General features: G+C 36.5%; 1 protein-coding gene across 1 annotated transcript in view; it reads left to right on the forward strand.

Annotated features, from left to right (window-relative positions):
* The window catches only part of CNGB3 (cyclic nucleotide gated channel subunit beta 3), a 59,570-nt gene extending 42,042 nt beyond the window's left edge, over positions 1-17,528 (forward strand). The window contains exons 12-19 of the mRNA XM_077781260.1: positions 3,588-3,729; positions 5,616-5,775; positions 6,137-6,234; positions 7,255-7,338; positions 8,911-9,029; positions 13,394-13,540; positions 16,017-16,197; positions 17,295-17,528. Of these exons, the coding sequence (XP_077637386.1) occupies positions 3,588-3,729; positions 5,616-5,775; positions 6,137-6,234; positions 7,255-7,338; positions 8,911-9,029; positions 13,394-13,540; positions 16,017-16,197; positions 17,295-17,528 (1,165 nt within the window). The remainder of the gene's footprint in view (positions 1-3,587; positions 3,730-5,615; positions 5,776-6,136; positions 6,235-7,254; positions 7,339-8,910; positions 9,030-13,393; positions 13,541-16,016; positions 16,198-17,294) is intronic.
* The last annotated feature ends 1,243 nt before the right edge of the window (positions 17,529-18,771 follow it).

Genomic DNA, 18,771 nt, shown 5'->3' on the forward strand with positions numbered 1-18,771 from the left:
ACTAGGGAGCTGAAATTCTCATGCAAACCCTCCAGGTCAGCAGTAAATTTAGGCAAAACAAATAATTTAACTTTGCTCATGGTGTACTTCTGCTGTTTGCAAGGAGTCTGCAAAATTCTTTGGCAAATTTAAGACACCTATTTGAAACACAATTATGTTTGTCTGTAGTGTGCTGCCTTCCCGTTCTGGGCACAGACTTAGTAAATATCTGTAAGTCCCAGAAAATGGTCACTGTGTCTAGAACAAAGCCATTCCTTTGGTATGCATTGCCCAATGCACAGTGGCACTGGCAAATCTTGAAATGTATCTGGTGGGTTTCAGCTGTCATTGCTCTTGCAATAGGTCTGCTGTGTCAGGACTGCAGTGCTTGCTATGCAAAGACAGTTTTGTGCCTCCAGGCAAGCTGTGAATGCACAGCCCAGCTCATATGTCAGACTTTCAGACCTGCTACCCACAGCCATACTTTTTTAAGTAAAAGCTTTATAGTTTGCTCCACTGTGTCTGAGATTATCACCATCACAGGCACTTGATGAACACGTCACTCTAGAAGAGGTACCAAGAAGGAAGTGATTAGTTTATAAAGGGTGCTGCTTTACTCTGCTTAAACCCATCCTCAGAGGATAATTTGAGAGGAGTCAAATGTGATAGTCCTGAAACAATGCTTCCCTGGGATGAAATGAATATATGAATACAACCTTAAAATCTGAAAGACACATGCACAAAGACTTGATTTACCTGCACTAACCAAAATCTTGAAAGTAGTGTATTCTGAAATAGACTTTTCTGAGAAAGATATTTCTATTGACAAAATATTACAAGGTATCTTATTTGCAGTGTTTCTGAATGTTTTCATACCTAGGATTTTTTTTTAAGGAAAAATCTACTACTTTGATTGCCTGAAGGATAAACATACTCCCTATGATGTGTGGAGGCAAAAATCCCTTTCTTGTCTCATGACTGTTGTTTACTTCAACAGTAATTTTATAGCAGGCTGGTAAACTGTATAGTGAACAGTGATATTTTCCAGACACATGCTGGTAGGAAGCAGAGTTGTTAATACTGTTGAAATAGGAGTTGTTTTTTCTGGCTTTTCTCAAACAAAATTTACAATCCTTCTAAGGGAAGACAAGAGCTGCTCTGTATTTCAACTGTGCAACTTCCATTTTAGATTAAAATAAAACCAAAAATGCATAAATGGAGAAAACCTGTTCCAAAGAGATAGAGAATATCATGTGCCTTGCCAATAGAAAGTTCCTTTTGAAGTAAAATCACAGAAGAATACAGTATATTAACTAAATCTTAAGAAGGGGTAGAAAAATATAAAAAAACCCTCACATTTTGGACATACAACACTGAAAAGAAGAATGTGACACCTAAATTCCTCTGAGGAGTTGCTTTCATTCTTTGTAGACATTCCCAGAATAAAGATTATATTGTCTATCATGGTGGAGTTTGCAAACTTGGCACGCAGAGCCATTGAGGGTGAGTGATCTACTTAATCATTTTTTTTTCCTAAAATAAGTACCACAGAAATATTGTTAATTTCATTATTCTTATATTACCCAATTATACATTTTTCAAGCACCACAGCATTCTCAGTTATGGCAAATCAATGGGATATTAATATGCTTTATACAATTCCCCTCAGCCAAGCTAAAAGCACAATTTTATGCTTAAATCTGTAATTCTTCCAAAACGGACCTCAGTCTTTTTCTTATTATTTGTTTATGCTACAGAAGTCTAAGAAAAAGCTGACCCTTATGCATACTTTGCTGAAAATATGCATATGTGATTTTTTTTTATCCCAAGTGAAAATATTATTGTGGCAGATATTTTGCATGCCTAACAAGGAAAAATGTTAAAATGGAAAATATGCAATGAATATTTTATTTAAGGACTCTGAATGAAAATGGCCGGTTCTGACTGTTAACATCTAAAACTAGAAAACTATGGTAAAAGTGATCATTGTTACTGCATTTTCTTAATCTGCAAACAAGAAAAAAGGGACTTTGTAATGAAAAGCAGATATCAATTGCTTGGTAAAGCCTTACATTTTGGGTGAAAAACTTGAAAATACTTTCAAGTGATTAAGAAAAACAAACCTCATTGGAATTGGTTTTTATCATGAGCTTATTTTCTCATATTTGCACAAAACTGACCCTGCAGCTGTGTTATTACATGAACCTCTTATTATAGTGGAGTTCATATCTTAAAAAGAGAGGAGTCTGAAATACACCTAATGTCTGCAAGCAGACCAGGTGTCCTCAGGTTCAGAGCAGGCATGAGAAGATGCATGTGAGAATTTCTATTTCAAAACAAACTTATCTCCAAAAGTGTTTCTTTTGTGTCTTAGTGCTTGGGGTGGGGTGGGGGCTGGGGGGAGGGGCGGTTGGTTTTTAATTATTATTTAAAATGCAATAAAATTCAACACACATAAGGAATCAGCATTGCTTCAGAAGAAGTAGTCACAGCTGAAGTAATACAAAATCCCACTTTATAATTAAGGTAAATGAAATTCCACTCAGCAAAGCTGAAGTCTGATTGTACGGAAACTTGGGAAGTCACATTTTAATAAATACCAGGCTTTTAAAAATATACCTAACCCAATTATTTGTTTGTTCAGAAAAGAAGGAAATTATAGCACTCTCACAACAATTATTTGAAGTAGTTATTCCCCAATGCAATGCTGCATTGCTTGTGGTATCATGTTCTAGAAAGAGATTTAAACCACAATTTTAGAGATGCCAAGGAACCTTTTTAAAGCATTCTGTCCAAGTCCTTTACTGCTTTCATAAACTTGTGTTATCATACTAGTAGAGATACATGACTTGAAGGCAAAAGGCTCTGTAGTGAAAAAGGCAAGAAATATTTTGTTAAGGTGACATAAGGATTTGTGGAGACCAGAGGCTAGGAGATATTAATAGAGGAATCAACCTTTCAGTGCTGAATTAGTGAAGTGGTTTGGAGAAGCCGAATTAACACACAACTTGTGGAAATATGTAACATTTTTGGCATAACTCAGGAGGTAGAGCCAATGAAGGGTGTTCAAAAGCACAGTGGGAGGAAGACCAGTATTGCAGAAGGAGTAAAAAGGGACACAAGAAGAACAATATTGCATTTGTCATTCAAAATCCTGAGATTAGAACAAAAGCCTTATGGTGATAAGGCTTTGCACTGGCGTCATGGCACTGAAGCCATGAAGGGGACCTTCAAGTATTGGAGCATCTTTATGCTGCTACAGAGAGATTCTGAGAAGTCTCCAACACTTTTACACTACTTCTGACCATCTTCACTGGTAGCATTCTAGCACTGTAATATCCATCTTGGCAATTTTGTACAAAAGTCTTTTTTAATGCTACCTGGTATTTCTAGAGAGCAGTAAATTATAGCTGCATTTCCCAGACATTCTTAGTTTGCTGTGAGGATATTCAGCTCAACCTGACCTATATAATTATACCATTTATAAATTCACAACCCTTTAAAAAATGATGAAAGTCTTTTGGACTGAAAAGTAACACTGAAAGTGATGCTTAACTTCAAACACATAAGTAGCTACAGTCTAACAAAAATGCTGTTTGTATCCACAGGTACCTGAGGTGTTACTACTGGGCAGTTCGTAGTTTAATCACCATTGGTGGCCTTGCAGAACCACAAACGTTGTTTGAGATCATTTTTCAACTGCTGAATTATTTCATGGGTGTCTTTGTCTTCTCCAGCTTAATTGGTCAGGTACATAAAATTTAATAACAAGTTAGATTCAGATTACTGTAATGTAGTGATAATATATTCAATTTAATGGAATTTAGTCCTGGGAAAAAGTTTTGTTTCCATCCTCTATTTTAATGTCAAACATACTTATTTTTCTGATAAATACATGTTTTTAATCAGTTCCCTGTTTTGCAGCTCTTTTGCACACAAGCTGATTAAAAGCCAAGACTCTGAAGGACACAGATGACCTTTGAAACTGCATAATTCCTTCTTTTTTCCTTACTCACAGCCAAGGAGACAAATCCTTGACATTCACATTATACTGTTAAATCTGAAATAAAAATTGTGATTGTTGAATAAGTCATGCTCAGTACTACTACTGATAAGATACTGTTAATGGAAATCCCATTCTTTTTGTCAAACTGTAACTCTGATCTCTTCCACAAATTACAATATATTTGACAATCTGAAAAGTAATTGGTTTCTATTGCTTTTGGTTCCCATTTGGCAGGATAGAAATAAAAAAGCCCATAGCTCAGCAAATCAGTTATATTTCTAAATGAACATAATTGAAATATTTATGGTTTGTAACTATTAAACTTGGGCTTTAGATCCTAGGTTTTAAAACACATTGCCTACAGAAAAACAAATGTTGAAGTTTCTGAGTGAGGCTGTACCTTATCAATTTCTGTAGAAACCATTCCAGAATTTTTGATTTGTGCATGCCTGTTATAAAATTATTAAAAAAAAACCCTGAATTAAAACTGAAATTTAATTCTTATTTTGAATACAACATTTGAAAAGTTCAATCCAGCAGCTAGAGATTGCATATATCTCTTGCTCTTGGCAACTGCAAGAAGGGGTAACTGTCACTGAAGATACTCTTCCTTATATGATTTTAAATTCTTCCATAAACCAAAATTACCAAAAATAAAACAATATATACATATAAAATATTTCTTCTGGAAAAAATATTGAATTCAAGTATACATAACTAAATTTCAGAGTTTGCATATTTATAATTTTTCCCTAAATTGTTGTAACTATCAATAAAAGCCTCATTTCCCCAAGAAGATTCTACAGATGACTTTTTGTAACCAGTGTAGTCATTTGCGGTCTCAAACTTTAAACATTAACAGAGAAGCTGCTTCATTGCAGTTTGTTTGTTATAATTCCTGTTTACAAAGAACTCTTAAAATTATTGAATTATTCCTCATTTAGCACACTTGCCTAAAAATTGTTACTCCCATTGCAATCAATTGCATTTCTGTAAGAGAGCAAAACTCAGCCTATGGCACATTAATCCTTGGCATCTGCCAGATGAAGCCATTCCACTAAAATCACATCTGAATACTTATTCTTTTGAAGAAGAAATGTCTATGAACATTAACTCATCCACTTTCTAAAAACTGATTCACATTTGAGTTGAAATGTTAAATTATGTTCCTGCACTAAAAACTTTAAGGTCAACTTTCAGCTCTCAGAGCTTAGGACTGATCTCAACTATTTAAACAGTGGCACAGTCTTAGTTCTAGTGGTGTCAGATGATTCTATTACAGAAATTCAGCCCAGTTTGCTTTACTTCTGACTTGCATTGCATGCCAAATACAGAGTAGCTTTACTATGCATTTTTAAGAAAAATATTATCTATAATTTTCATCCATGTCCAGGAATACAAGACAGAAGCAATTCCTCTAAAATCATATTACAATCAATCAGATTAAGTCTGTAATGTTTCTTAAAAAGTGGATGAAGCACCAAAACATGCAGCCGAATGCATGTTTAAATTTTTATTAAATAATTAAATGCAAAAAGTATTATATTATTTTATAAGTTAATGACAAGATATTAAAATCAAGACTATTTTTTTTTATGGAATGTGTGGTAACAACAATTTATTTTTGCAGATGAGAGATGTAATTGGAGCAGCAACAGCAGGACAGAACTACTTTCGATCCTGTGTGGACAACACTGTCTCCTATATGAACACCTATTCTATTCCAAAACTGGTGCAAAATCGTGTTCGAATGTGGTATGAATACACATGGGACTCTCAAGGAATGCTGGGTGAGGATTTCCAATTCCAATTATGCAGCATGTCTGATTGAGAGCAGGTGTACAGTTACAGATATAGGGTGAAATTCACATTTCTCCTTTTCTGTATTGCATGTGGAAAGTCAGAGGAGGCTGCTAAACTTACTTGGGAAAATAAAGAAACTACAAAGCAATATGGTTCTTACTACTTCACTAATTTTATTCATTAATACAATGGTTTGTTAATAATTTTGGACAAGATTAATTAAGCATCTTAGTAAAAGCATATTAGCTGCTTCCTTACTTGAACTCATAAGTGTTAGAATAACTCCATTAAGTTATTTTTGCTCATTTTTGTGGACATTCCTTAATTTGTCTTTTTTTTTTTTTACAGATGAATCAGAATTACTGGAGCAGATGCCAACCAAAATGCACTTAGCTGTTGCAATTGACGTGAACTTTGCAATTGTCAACAAAGTCGACTTATTCAAAGCAAGTAGTTTTATGGGAGAATGCAGAAATATGTGGTACTTTGTACAGAAACTTTGTTTTGTGCATCTTGCAACACTTAAGTGAATGTTTGTTGGTGTGCAAGGCAAAATAAGTCAAAGAAATATCTCAGTGAATGGAGACATCAAAACAAACCCAAGTGCCTGCATTTGGATTTGTGTCAAGAAACAAATGAGATTAGAACAAAATCTTGTTATGACAACATCCTATAGCTGATGGTATGGTCAGACTGTGAGTGAGTTCGGAGTATAGCTAATCTCAACAGTCAGAGAATAATCTAATTTTTGACACAGTCCACCTTGCTGTGGCCACCCAGGTCTGCCTGAGAGATCACCCATGCTTCGTGTTCTGGCAACGTAACACTGGTGTAGAAAAAGCTGCATCATAGTCAGTTTTTGTGTGAAGGAGCTTTCTCTTTACTTACCATGGTAGTTTTCCAGAGCTACAGTTTAAATGTGTACTTAAAAATGGATTTCTGAGACAAAAGCAAGGAGACACTGAGTTTTTAGAAGTCTACATAGAAAATTTTCTTGTTAGGATATTTGCAAGAAATCACATGATACATGTGTATAAAAATTACATGGCTGTACATTTTTTTCTACATCTGCTGAAGATATAGAATTCATAGATTCATATGAGCATTTGCTAGGATCTGTTGTTTTCCCCTGGACTGGTTTAAAAAAAAAAAACAAACCATAAAATCCCCATAAAAAACACGTAAAACTCTGAACATAATACTAACTGAGCTTCCTCAGAAAATCTAGATGTAGAGAAACTCACTTTATAAAAAAATGAAAATATATTCAACCCATAGAGAATTTCACACATATTTGAAATAACAACTCTTTCAGTCCTTTCTCAGCTCTAGTAGCTGATCTTTATGATGTTTTGAGTTTGCATTCCACTTATGGAATCCCTGAATTATTCCTGTATTGTTGGCTTTTGAGGCACTAATAATCACTTAATACTGAATTAGCACAGTGATCAATTCTATTTTAACAGGGCTGTGATACCCAGATGATATATGACATGCTGCTAAGGTTGAAATCCATTGTATATTTACCTGGTGACTTTGTCTGCAAAAAGGTGAGACTTATTGTTTTATTCAAATAAGAAAATTCTTGTTTTATTCATATAAGAATTATGTTATGTGTTTTAGAAAATGAGTTCAGATATCGGTCAAAAATGTCCTTTAAATAAACCTAATCCTGACTGAATCAGAAAGCATAAAATTAATTAAGCTACTCTGTGTAATAACAACAAATGTGCTCTCAAATTTCAATCTAAAAAAAGACAATATGGATTTTATTACTTACATTACCAACCATGAAATTACAGTAATATGGGAAAGTATTTAATGTAAATATGGCTTATCTAATGATACCTCATGAAATTTTAATATTTAAAATGGATCAAACATAATGTTTCTATACTTCTATACATACAAACCCAGGCTACAGGTCTCAGTCTATGATGCTCAGTCTGAGCTTCATTTGTGTACTCAGACACACTTGAGTAGAATTATCTATAAATGTAGAAAATACACTGCTCCATAAAGCTCCTTCCAGAAGGAACTGCTCTGCCTTCACACAGCTCTGAGCCATCTCCAGGTTTCCAGCTGAATGCTGTCACACTGTCTCTTAGCAAAGATATCTATCTGTCACAGCTTTTTTTGGCTTAACCCTGGTCAGATGGGTAGTTCACAGGTAAATAGCTCAGCTTCTGACCAGTGAGCCTAAGTCTCCTTCCAGAAGGCATGTAAACACAGGGCAAAGTCAGATGCAATCAAAGCTTGGGGGAATGAATAGTAATCCATACTATACTGCTCTGGCAAGTGACCCACAGGTCCCACCACCTACACAAGTGACCATCAGAACCCCTTAACTTGTCTCTAGCCATTCTGCTCCAACATGCTCACTAAGGTCCTGCTCCCTCCAAGAGTTAAGCATGCAAATCCTCCTCCAGAATGCAGGGCTAGTTCCACTGACTCCACTGTGCAGAAGTTAAACATTTGTGAATACACTGAAGGATCAAGATGTCCTTTCAAAGACCAATCCCAGAATTGCTGTTGGCTAAGAAGAGTGGAAGAGTAGTTTGGTGTGTTTGCTTATAAAATGCACATCATGAAAGGATCTTAGACTACAGCTGGGACTCTGATACAGCAGAGATAATAAAGGACAGGAATAGATTCAATGTCTTGATACTGCAGTCTGATGCAAACAGTTCTTAACAAAGACAGGTTATGAGAAATTAAGCTATCAACTTATTACATCTTGACTCAGAGCTAAAAGGCCTCTCCTTTGTATAAGTCTACTATGTGACCAACAACCATAGAAATCTCATTAATGCTGCAGCATGTATAGAACGTTGGAACCACCTTCCCCCTGGATGTATGCTGGTCTCACCCTACTTCACCCAAGAGATGCTGCATGCAAGCTTGGAGCACCAAGAGAAGAGATAAGAAGTACAAATCCCTTCATTTTCAGTCCTGGCTCTGTTGCTGCTGCTTCTTCACTTTTAAAACTAAATTGCCACTTCATAATAGTGATATACCCTTTGCTCATGAGAGTAGAAAGATATTTAAAGAAGAACCTATCACATTATTCTAATAACAAAATTATTGCTAAAACAGTGTTCTTTATGTGTTGTCATGTCCAGGGAGAGATTGGCAGAGAGATGTACATCATCAAACAGGGTGAAGTTCAAGTCCTTGGAGGCCCTGATGGTACCAAAGTCCTGGTTACACTAAGAGCAGGAGCTGTATTTGGGGAGATCAGGTAGGTCCATCACTTTTAAAAAGTTTTAATACTTTTTTTAGAACTTGTCAAATAATGAGTGGTTGTTTAACTTTTTGTGGTAAGTGTGACTGTGGGGAGGCTAGAAATGGTTAAGATCAACAAAGAGGACACTGAGCAAGGAGAAGCATGTAAGTGAAGGAAAATCTAAGTGAAGCAGCAGTGATTAATAGGGTAAGATCTGAGACCAGTGTTAGAGAGAAATTTCTTCTTTAGCACTTTAAAGATTTAACACATCTCCCTGTTATGCTGTCTGCATTGTCTGTACAATAAGACTAGACGCCCTTAAATGGCAGCTGGCAAAGATGAAAATTAATCTCCAACAAAATGGATACAAAAATCTAAAATAACAATTAAAAATAGTTCATTTAAGAGCGGATTAGATTGCTGAAAATCAGACAACCCAATTTGAAAAAGTATTTATTTAAAAGCATACAAGACAAGAAAAAGGTGGATGGACCCGATTTTTTTGTCTGAATTTATCTAGATGAGAATACTTTTGCTGGTGGTTACAAATGTTTTTATATTCTGCATGTACTTTCTATGCAAAATCCATTAATTCTTGTGTGCTAAGTTCCCCAGTTAGCCAATCAAGTGCTAGTTTTTAGGCACTGCATCCCTCTGTTGAGGTTGGCCCAAGGAAAAGTAATAAAATAAATGTTCTGCTGCATGTGATAAACTGGATCCTTGGTTTCTTCCAGCTGCCTTCCTGTTATTGTTAATGCTTTCACTGGTAGCTTTAATCTGCCTTTTGAAAAGCAATAATCAGCTCTGTGCCAGGTTTACATTTGTCCTCTAGTTATGTCTCCCTTTGTAGAAGGGGAAACATTCCTGTTTTTCCAGTGATGTGCTCACAGAACTTGCTCAGACCTCAAGTGGAAAACATCTGATATATCTCAGCTACAGAACTAGTTCATTAAGTGGGAAAGTGAAATTATGTCAGTTCTTTGAGAAGGTTATTTGGAAGGTATTTTTCTGTGTGACAATATAATTACCTGAGCAAAGCCTCCAAACGAAAGGCTGTATTGTAAGTTACGCAGACAGACTGAGAATGAATTCATCAATAAGGGCTGAATAATGAAGACAGAAGAAAAGCTAAAATAGTCCCCATATGCAACACGCACGTGGTTTTCAATTATTTATTAGTCTAGTATTTGAAGTGAAAACTTTGTATTTTAAACTGAGAAATGATAACTCTTGGTTTCAAAACAAGGAAGGGTTTTTTACACTTTTGATCTAACACAGGTGAGAGCTTGTTTCCATGTGAGAACCACACAATGACCTTTTAAGATTAATTTCCCAGTACGTGTTACTCTTTACATAATTGCCAATATGGCCAGCAAAATCTTCAGCAACACTATAACACTAAGTGTAGTGTTCTAGTCTTGTTTTATTAATCACTGACCTACTGCAGCAGCAAACCCATTCAGACATGTGTAATTTGCATATAAAATATCAGGCAGTGGATAAACTCAATGAGAAAAAAAACACAGCAACTGGCAGACATGATGCACTGAGTTTATCAGCATAGATATGCTCTTCCTAGCGGCAAGGTGCTAGAAAATAATGAGTTTGTATTCTGCCTTTGTATATAAATTTTTTCAAGATCTTCTGAATAGAGAATACCACAGGCAAATGGAAAAGAATATTCTTTAATGGATTACGTACTACTTTTTCTAGGACATCCAAGTTTTCCTCTCACTTCATAATGGTTATAAACCTGATACCAGGCTGATTTCCTTCTGATTTTCAATTCAAGATTTGTTTGGAGAATTATGTCAGCTTCCTTCTGAGTGTTTTAGGTACATGATTTATAAAATGCTTGCTATTTAATCCAACTCTGTTCAAAATGCATGGCAATGGTGCTTAAAAGTCTCCAGGAGCAAAGGAATTGAAGAAAATAAAAACTGTTTATTTCCAAAAAATTCCCTTAATTATACTAGAAAGCCAATGTGAGAGTAATAGTCAAACATGTCCCTTGCCAATTTCATCCTTGAAAATTATTACAGAAAGGGATTAAGTAATAGGAGTTCTACTTAGCATTTTATCTTCATTGCAACTTTCCTGTATAGATATCAGTTTAGGGAAGTAAAATAATTTCAGAATCAGAAGCAAACAGATTGTTGTCTTAATGAGAGCCCATCAGCAAAGACAATTCAGAACAAGAGAAATTCAGTTATAACTATTTCACTAGCCCAGAGAAGGCTACACTTCAAGCCAGATGTCCTCATTCATCCATTTACTGGTATCTCACTAGAGCTATTTCCTATCAGAAAATGTTAATTCTGGAAAAACAAATAATTTCTCCATTTTATGTAAATTTTTGACAGGAAGATCTCTAAATGTTTCCTCTCAGCATCAACTTTCAGCTGTTTTGTAATTTTAAACTTTAGATAAAAAATCCAAACTATGGGGACTATTTCATTTTGTGAAAGATGACATTTTCCAGTACTTTGGTCCAGGATTTCCCTCAAAGTAGCAGCTGCTGTTTTTGATGGGCTCTGCCCTTTGGAGTTTGATATCCTTATCAGAAGCAAGATCCAGACCTATTTCCCTTTCCTGACTTACCAGTTTTCCTCATATGCACATTGGTGCCCAGCTGAGCCACCACAACCCTGCATGCTAAGTTGATAACACAAACCACTCCCCAATTTCTGTTAGCAGCAGCTTCCCACAGAGATCAGCTATAAAAACAATAGATAAACTGAGTCATCACTTTGACAGCTTTATAGCTTGAAATTTAATTTGCTAGCATAGGAATTCTAAGGCTATCAATTTCTAATATTATTACAGCATTTCACGCTCACAACTGGAGTAAAAAAATGTTAGGTAAAAAAAGCAAATTTTGTGATTAATATAGATATTGCATTACCGAGAACCCCTGCAAGGCAAACATATCTCTTTTAAAAAATTTGGTCATTTAACTCTTCACACACTAGCCAAACCAGATTGAATGCTGAAGTACCATAACTTTGTCCTCAGTCAAAGATGATTCTGTTTGTGCAAAGACTGTCTTACTTGTAAAATTCACCTCACATCATCACCATGATGAAAAAGCTGATCTCTTTAGTCCCTCTCTACCTTGATAAAATAAGCTTTCTGTTAGGAAAGCTTCAAAATGATTGTTCAATGACTTGTTGAGAAGTGATTCATCAGGGCTCAAAAGGTATTTGCAATTTTCTTCAGCTTTTCTTTTTCTTCAGCTTTTCCTATTGCGTAAAGAGGACTCATAGAGAATTGTTTAAAAAGATAATAAACTGCATTTTTAGCTTCAGTTTATGTATTGATTGCTGTCTTGAGTTGCAGAAAAACACTCTGTGGACATGTAAAACTAGCTTTGCACACACAGTTGCAGAGGCCTCCTAGTATCATTTATAAACTAAATATATTATCTATATTATTCAATAGTTATAAATATGTTTCATAAATATCTTTAATATTAAAACAAATATATATAGTTGATCATTACTTCAGATGGGTATAAATTCCTGTTTAATGTAGTTCAGAACATCTTTTTAATATTTTTTATATTTAGATAATACTAAATTCTCTCTAAAAATATTAATTCACTGGGAAATCTTTAAAGGACAAATTTTGGCGTAGATATTGAATAAAGTAATAGAGCAATTTTAACACTAAGAACAAAATGCAAATTCTCTTACTTACCAGCAGAGCGATAATTAAGAGACAAATGAAGTCTCTTAATTGCTTGGTGCAGGATGAACAATTTATTTTTATATGTACATCTAATTTTTTCTTACATGTCCTCCCTCCAGCCCGCTACTGCTAGCTAAACTGGTCTAATGCCTTACATTCAAAACAAAAGAGCCTTCTTTTTCTGGCAGACACATTTGTAACTGTCAGCCTGAAAGACCTTCCTAAAGTGTACCATTCAACTTGCCAACATTTAAACGTGAGATATACTATGTGAGAAAACCAAAAACTAGAGCCTCACAGAAGTTATTCACTCAGGAAAAAAATCCTTGAGGGAGAATCATTGATTCACTGTAAATAATGCTGCTCTACTACTGATGCAAATAATTTTCAGCAATAAAACTGAGGATATGCCAACTTCATACGAGAACTAAAACAAGTACAGTCTGAGCTGTATCTCTATTAGCAAAACTTCTCACAGTCCTTAGCATCTACATATGCCTGGCCACCAGTGACAGTTCCTTCCTGAGACAGAATGTCTAATTCCATCTGCACAGGGCCTTTACAGAACAGTGGATAGAACAGCCAGGTCCATACTGAGCTTTGCAATGACTTTAATGGAGAAGCACCAGCAGAGATCCCTTCACTAGGGCAAGTAACGCTGTGACTGATGGTGTTTATTTTCATTCCAGCCTACTAGCTGCAGGTGGAGGAAATCGAAGGACTGCCAATGTGGTGGCTCATGGTTTTGCCAACCTTTTCATTCTGGACAAGAAAACACTCAATGAAATTTTGGTGAACTATCCGGACTCAGAAAAACTTCTCATGAAGAAAGCAAAGTATGTCCCAATAACAGTTTTTTAAACCATAAAATTTAGCTGCAGGATGGACAGTTGTGACTTATAGACAATTTGCATTCCTTTCTTGGAAAAGTAACAGCTGTAAACACGTTTGGTGTAAGGGGTCAGATTCGCCTGGTACTTTCTAATTGAAAGTATGGTCTTGGGAAGAATCCCAAGGGTTATGGAAATGTGGTAAGTAGGATGAAATCCTGAATGTAGTTGCCTTATTATATGTAAGGTAACATCAAAAAAAGAAATAGGAGATAAGGATACATATCAGGACTTCTTACATCATCAAGAAAGAGACTGCAGGACAGGTATCGGTTAAGGAATAGGTTTTCAAAGATGCAACAAAACATTTGCAATTAATTCTACAGAGATGCTTCAGTGCATCCACAGACTTGTATGCATTTCCAAAACCTTAGGCAGCAGTTAGGAATGGATTTAAAGTAGGGCCTGACAAGATAGAACTACACAGATTACACACCTGTGCATTTTATTCAAAAGCATTCTGAAACGAGACTTCAAACCATTTTCACCTTCCTCTGTTTGTAGCTTGCTAGGATCACCATTCTCACAGCTTTGAAAAGACAAAGTATTGTCAGATTTTAGCATAAAATTATGACAAAATTAGTACCTTGCTACCTTGTAAAAGGTCCAAATATTTGAAACAGTTTTTCATTATTAGTATACTTCAGAATCTATAGGTCCCTACTGTTGCCTCAAATTGCTATCAAAGTTTGGAAGGTTGGTTGCAGACTTGAAATTCCCCCAGAGAAGACTAAACATAGCACAGGAGAGACATTTTGTTTTTCAGAAGTGCTAGCAAATGGCTGCATTCATCATAGTCAAACAACAGTATCTTGAGAATCATGATGCCCCTGAGGAACAAGGAAACCAGACACAGAATGGGCTGACTGTTCAGTTTTCAAAACTAGTATTAACAGGTAGAAAAGGGGAACAAATGTATGGACCAATGATCCCCAGCAACAATCATTCCTGACTTTTTTCCAACTTCTATCTAAACAGTAGTATGATCTTGTTATTCCTGTCTCTCTGTCCCACACTGCCTCTTCTGCTTTCTTGCCCACTCTAGGCATATTCTGCCCATTCATTAAATTCTGCTTCCCCTAGACAGCCTTTCTCAACTGTGGTGCTTAATCATACACCTTTTGTATCTGCACTCCCATTTGAGCTCCAAGACCTCTCTAGATATGAGACTAAAAACAAGATACTGTTTAATGTTGAAGAGATGCAGTACCTGCGCTGTGCAGGAGGCCATGTTGCTTACCAGTCTACACATCCATAAATTCTGCCACAACTAGGCACAAAGAGGAAATTTGTGCACTGTTTTCATAAAGATGGTGGTTATGTTCAATTTTGGAATAAAGTTACCAGTTGCTCTGCCCTAGAAGAGTTCTTTTTGGTCATGTGACACACTTAAAGGGCTCCTTGAAATAAACTGAAAGGATTTATTCAATAAAGAAATTTGTTCTATTATCACCTGCCCAATAACCCCTATATGTTTTTTGCATAATAAAGCCATGCAAGCTGCTAAAGTATACCTTTTTAAATTTGTGGCAATTCAACAAAACAAAACAAACAAACAAATAAAAAAGAGCAAACCCTTAACTTCTGAAATTCCCAAAGTACAAGATGCTGGAGAAAATTATAGTATTATGGGACTTACTGTACTTCAGACTGCGAATATAGTCCTCACTCATAAAAAGCCTTAAGTCAGGGCTTTTGCAAAGATAGAAAAGTGGGCTTGAAATCTGTACAGTAATCTAATAGAAACTGAAAGCATGAGAACCCTCTGCTTTTTACTGGTCCCATCTGTCTCAGATCTTTCATCTAATCTTTACCCTCATTATTCATTCTCAGTTCTTGTCATTATGGCTGCAAATCACTACAGCTACTGAACGGTGTGAAAATTTACTCTGCCACAAGGCTGGCAGTAGTGTTTGTATTGTCAGGGTGTCTTCTACTGAAGAGGACTAAAAATAAGTACCACTGTCTAACCTGACCTGTGAGAGATGACCCATGCTGGAAGTTAGTTTGGCAAAGTATTTCCTCCAAAAGTGCCAACTGGAGTTCTGGTGGAGCACCAAATGCTCTCTGAATGTGAATCCAGAAGACCAGATAAGAGATTGCCACCTCAGGATGGGGCACCCATCCCCCTCCACACCTCTTCTTTCCTTATCTTTCTCTTTGATCTGTTTTGTGACACCTTAACTTGAGCCAGCCCTTGTTTATACTCCAGGGTATAGCTAAGCAACTCCAGATTTGAACAGCTGCCTCCATCTCTACCAAAGCCTCGGACAAAACTTTTACTGTTTCTAATTCTGCTCTTGTCACTTGACCTGGGAACCAAGTAAGAGCCATCAGATCTTCATGCATAATTGTATATGCATGTATAACTTCACTCAGTTTCACAGCACTGCTGTATGTTCTTATGACCTTCTTTCTTCAGGGTGCTGCTGAAGCAGAAGGGGAAACCTCCTCCAGGACCACCAGTGCCACAACCACGGGGCTTGGCCAGTCTCTTTGGGCAGAAACAGGAAACTCCAAAATTGTTTAAAGCAATGCTTGGAGGAAAAGGAAAAGAAGGCCTTGCTAAGCTGCTGCAGCTGAAGAAACAACAAGAAACTCAGGTAAAGCCATAGAAAAGAGAGTAGATGAAAATTTACCCTTGCTGCAATGAACAGCAAAAACTCCCAGTAGCTGAGATATAACCACTTTTCCTAATCTCTGTAAACACTAATTCTAAAATGTGGCTTGATCTTTCTGAACCTGGACTTTATGCAGACCAGAGAAAGCAAAAGCAAGGAAAAAAGTAAGCAAACAAAAATCCTCTAAGAAAGTAAGGATAAATGGATTTTACAAAGGCCTTAAGGGCATCTGATCTTCTAATTTTATGTAAACAACAGTAAACAGAGAAATACCTAAACACTGTAACCTGATCCAGCTGACTCGGGCACATGGCAAACTTTCCAATTCAGTGTCATCTCTGGTTGTTAAAAATCCTGAAGACAAAATATAGTGTAGCCCACACAGCGAAAACTGATTAAATCTCTAATACCTTGCACTTATGAGAAAACTGTTGTTTTGACTGATGAAAAATAATTCCCACATAATGCTCTGTTCTGAGAAATGTTAATATCAACAAGAACCTTCTACATATTTTCCCAAAGGTGGAAGAATTCTTTTTTTTTTTATAGCTGAAATAGCTGTGGTTATATTTAAGTTAAATAAAGAACTTTGCACTTTGCTCACACAAATGACTATAAGAATAAAATTGGAGCAGAAATACTGCTCATTTTAGTGTGTATTTGTGAACTTATTAGCAAATAGGCTTGGCCAAGGAATGGGGCAAGTGTGAAGTATGTCAAGCCTTACGTAACATTCTTTCTCCACTAGTTTAAGGACATAAAGGAAGGCAAGACCTAAGGAAGGGTTCTGTGCCCCAAAACAAGTCTGTTTCATCCCCCTATGCAGAATAGAGGGATGAAAGCAAGAAGCAGATATTATTAATATCCACAGTTGTTTCCTAGGTTTTATACTGATATTCTGATTCTGAAATTGCATTTTTCATTTAGAAGCCAATTTTCAGCATTTGAATAGAAATTTACATGTGTTGCATACCATTAATACAGTTGTCATGCTGTGCCTTTCCATGCTATGTACTGAATAGAACTACTTCCTGAATTTCTTTTGCAATATTGGAAAACATTAAACTTCTTGTTTCTAGGAAACTCAACCTGAAACAGAGACCAAGCCTAAAGAAGAAGAGAAGAAACCTGTGGCACCTGCAGCCCCCTCTGCAGCCCCTGCTCAAAAGGAAAAGCCACAGGCAGATGCTAAGCCTGCAGTTATGCAGAGAACAACCAGTAAGGAGTCTCTGATCATTAGTATGACTCCATCCCCCAGAGCAGGAGAAGGAGAGATACTTAAAGTTGAAATTAAAGAGAAAGAAAAGAAATAGATGGTGCTTTGGGGTGTGGCCCCATCTATTTGTCTTGCTACATTCAGAAGGCTGGCCGGACTTTGCTTTTGAGTATAGAAGTAGAGACTACACGTGAGAAAAATCTACTCCAGCTCCTTGTCTTCCTGCCCTCCTTTACTGGCACAACTGCACAAATTATATATGTTCTTAACCTTGACACTGAAGAGAGAACTTTTGGTGTATTAGAAATTATGGCTCAGATTGTATTTCACAACTACTTGTTTCTTGTTTTATTCCTCTTACTCTGTGTTGTTCCTACTTCTCTTCCCTTTCTGCTTTCTCCTTGCTTTCTTCCTGTTGCTCAGTTTGCTTTTGTGTGTATTCTTTTCTGTTTTCTCCTCTGCCTTCACATAGTTATCCTTTTCCTTGCTACTGCCCTACTGTTGCTAATGTTCCTTATGTTTCTCTCTATCCTTCTCCCTCCTCCCCTTATGCTTCTAATCGGTGACCTGGGTTTGTGACCAGTGTGGCTCACAGCACTCAGCAGGTGCTATGTGTTGGGATGTTTTACCTCGGGACAGAGGGCAACATAACAAAACCATTGTCAAAAATAAATCCCAAAATCTGCAAAAGGGAAACAGATCATAGAATTATTGTCAGCCCTATGAAAGCATAAGCATCTGCTCCAGCTGTCTTTGATTCTAGCAAATCAACTAAAGACTTAGTACACCCTCCAGAAGTGATGTATAATTTTGGGCTGCCGATTTACTTGCTTCATCTTGTCAAGGGGTTGGGCATGCTCTCTGTTACATCTCATCAAGTAAGCACTTGATACCTCTGTCTGAAGAACCTTAGTATCTAAACCAGCTTCATAAATAAAAGCAATTTTATAAAAAGCAGGATTTACTCTTTCTGGCTCTGCATTGCTAAATTACAACCAATTGTTCATCTACATAATAGACTGATGGTGCAAAGAGCAACCTGTGTCTCTGTGTCTTAGCTACATCACACTTGTGAACTACTACTTGTTTACTACAGTAAATCCTTCATGAGTGCCACTGCTGGGGGATACAGCCACCCATGCAGGAACTCCCACGATGCCAACTTTCTGCATCAACTCTTCAGTCTCAGATGCAGTATTACACAAAAGCTTGAAGCTGTGTTTTAAGCTAAACTCCCAGCTACTTTCTTTTCTTCTATGTGTTTGCATGTCCTCTCTCTCTGGATGAACAGCTTTGTAAACTAAAAACATTATGCAGAGGCCAAGCCAAGAAGTGGCAAA

The sequence above is a fragment of the Lonchura striata genome, chromosome 1 (genome assembly GCF_046129695.1).
Source record: "Lonchura striata isolate bLonStr1 chromosome 1, bLonStr1.mat, whole genome shotgun sequence".
Lineage (NCBI taxonomy): Eukaryota > Metazoa > Chordata > Aves > Passeriformes > Estrildidae > Lonchura > Lonchura striata.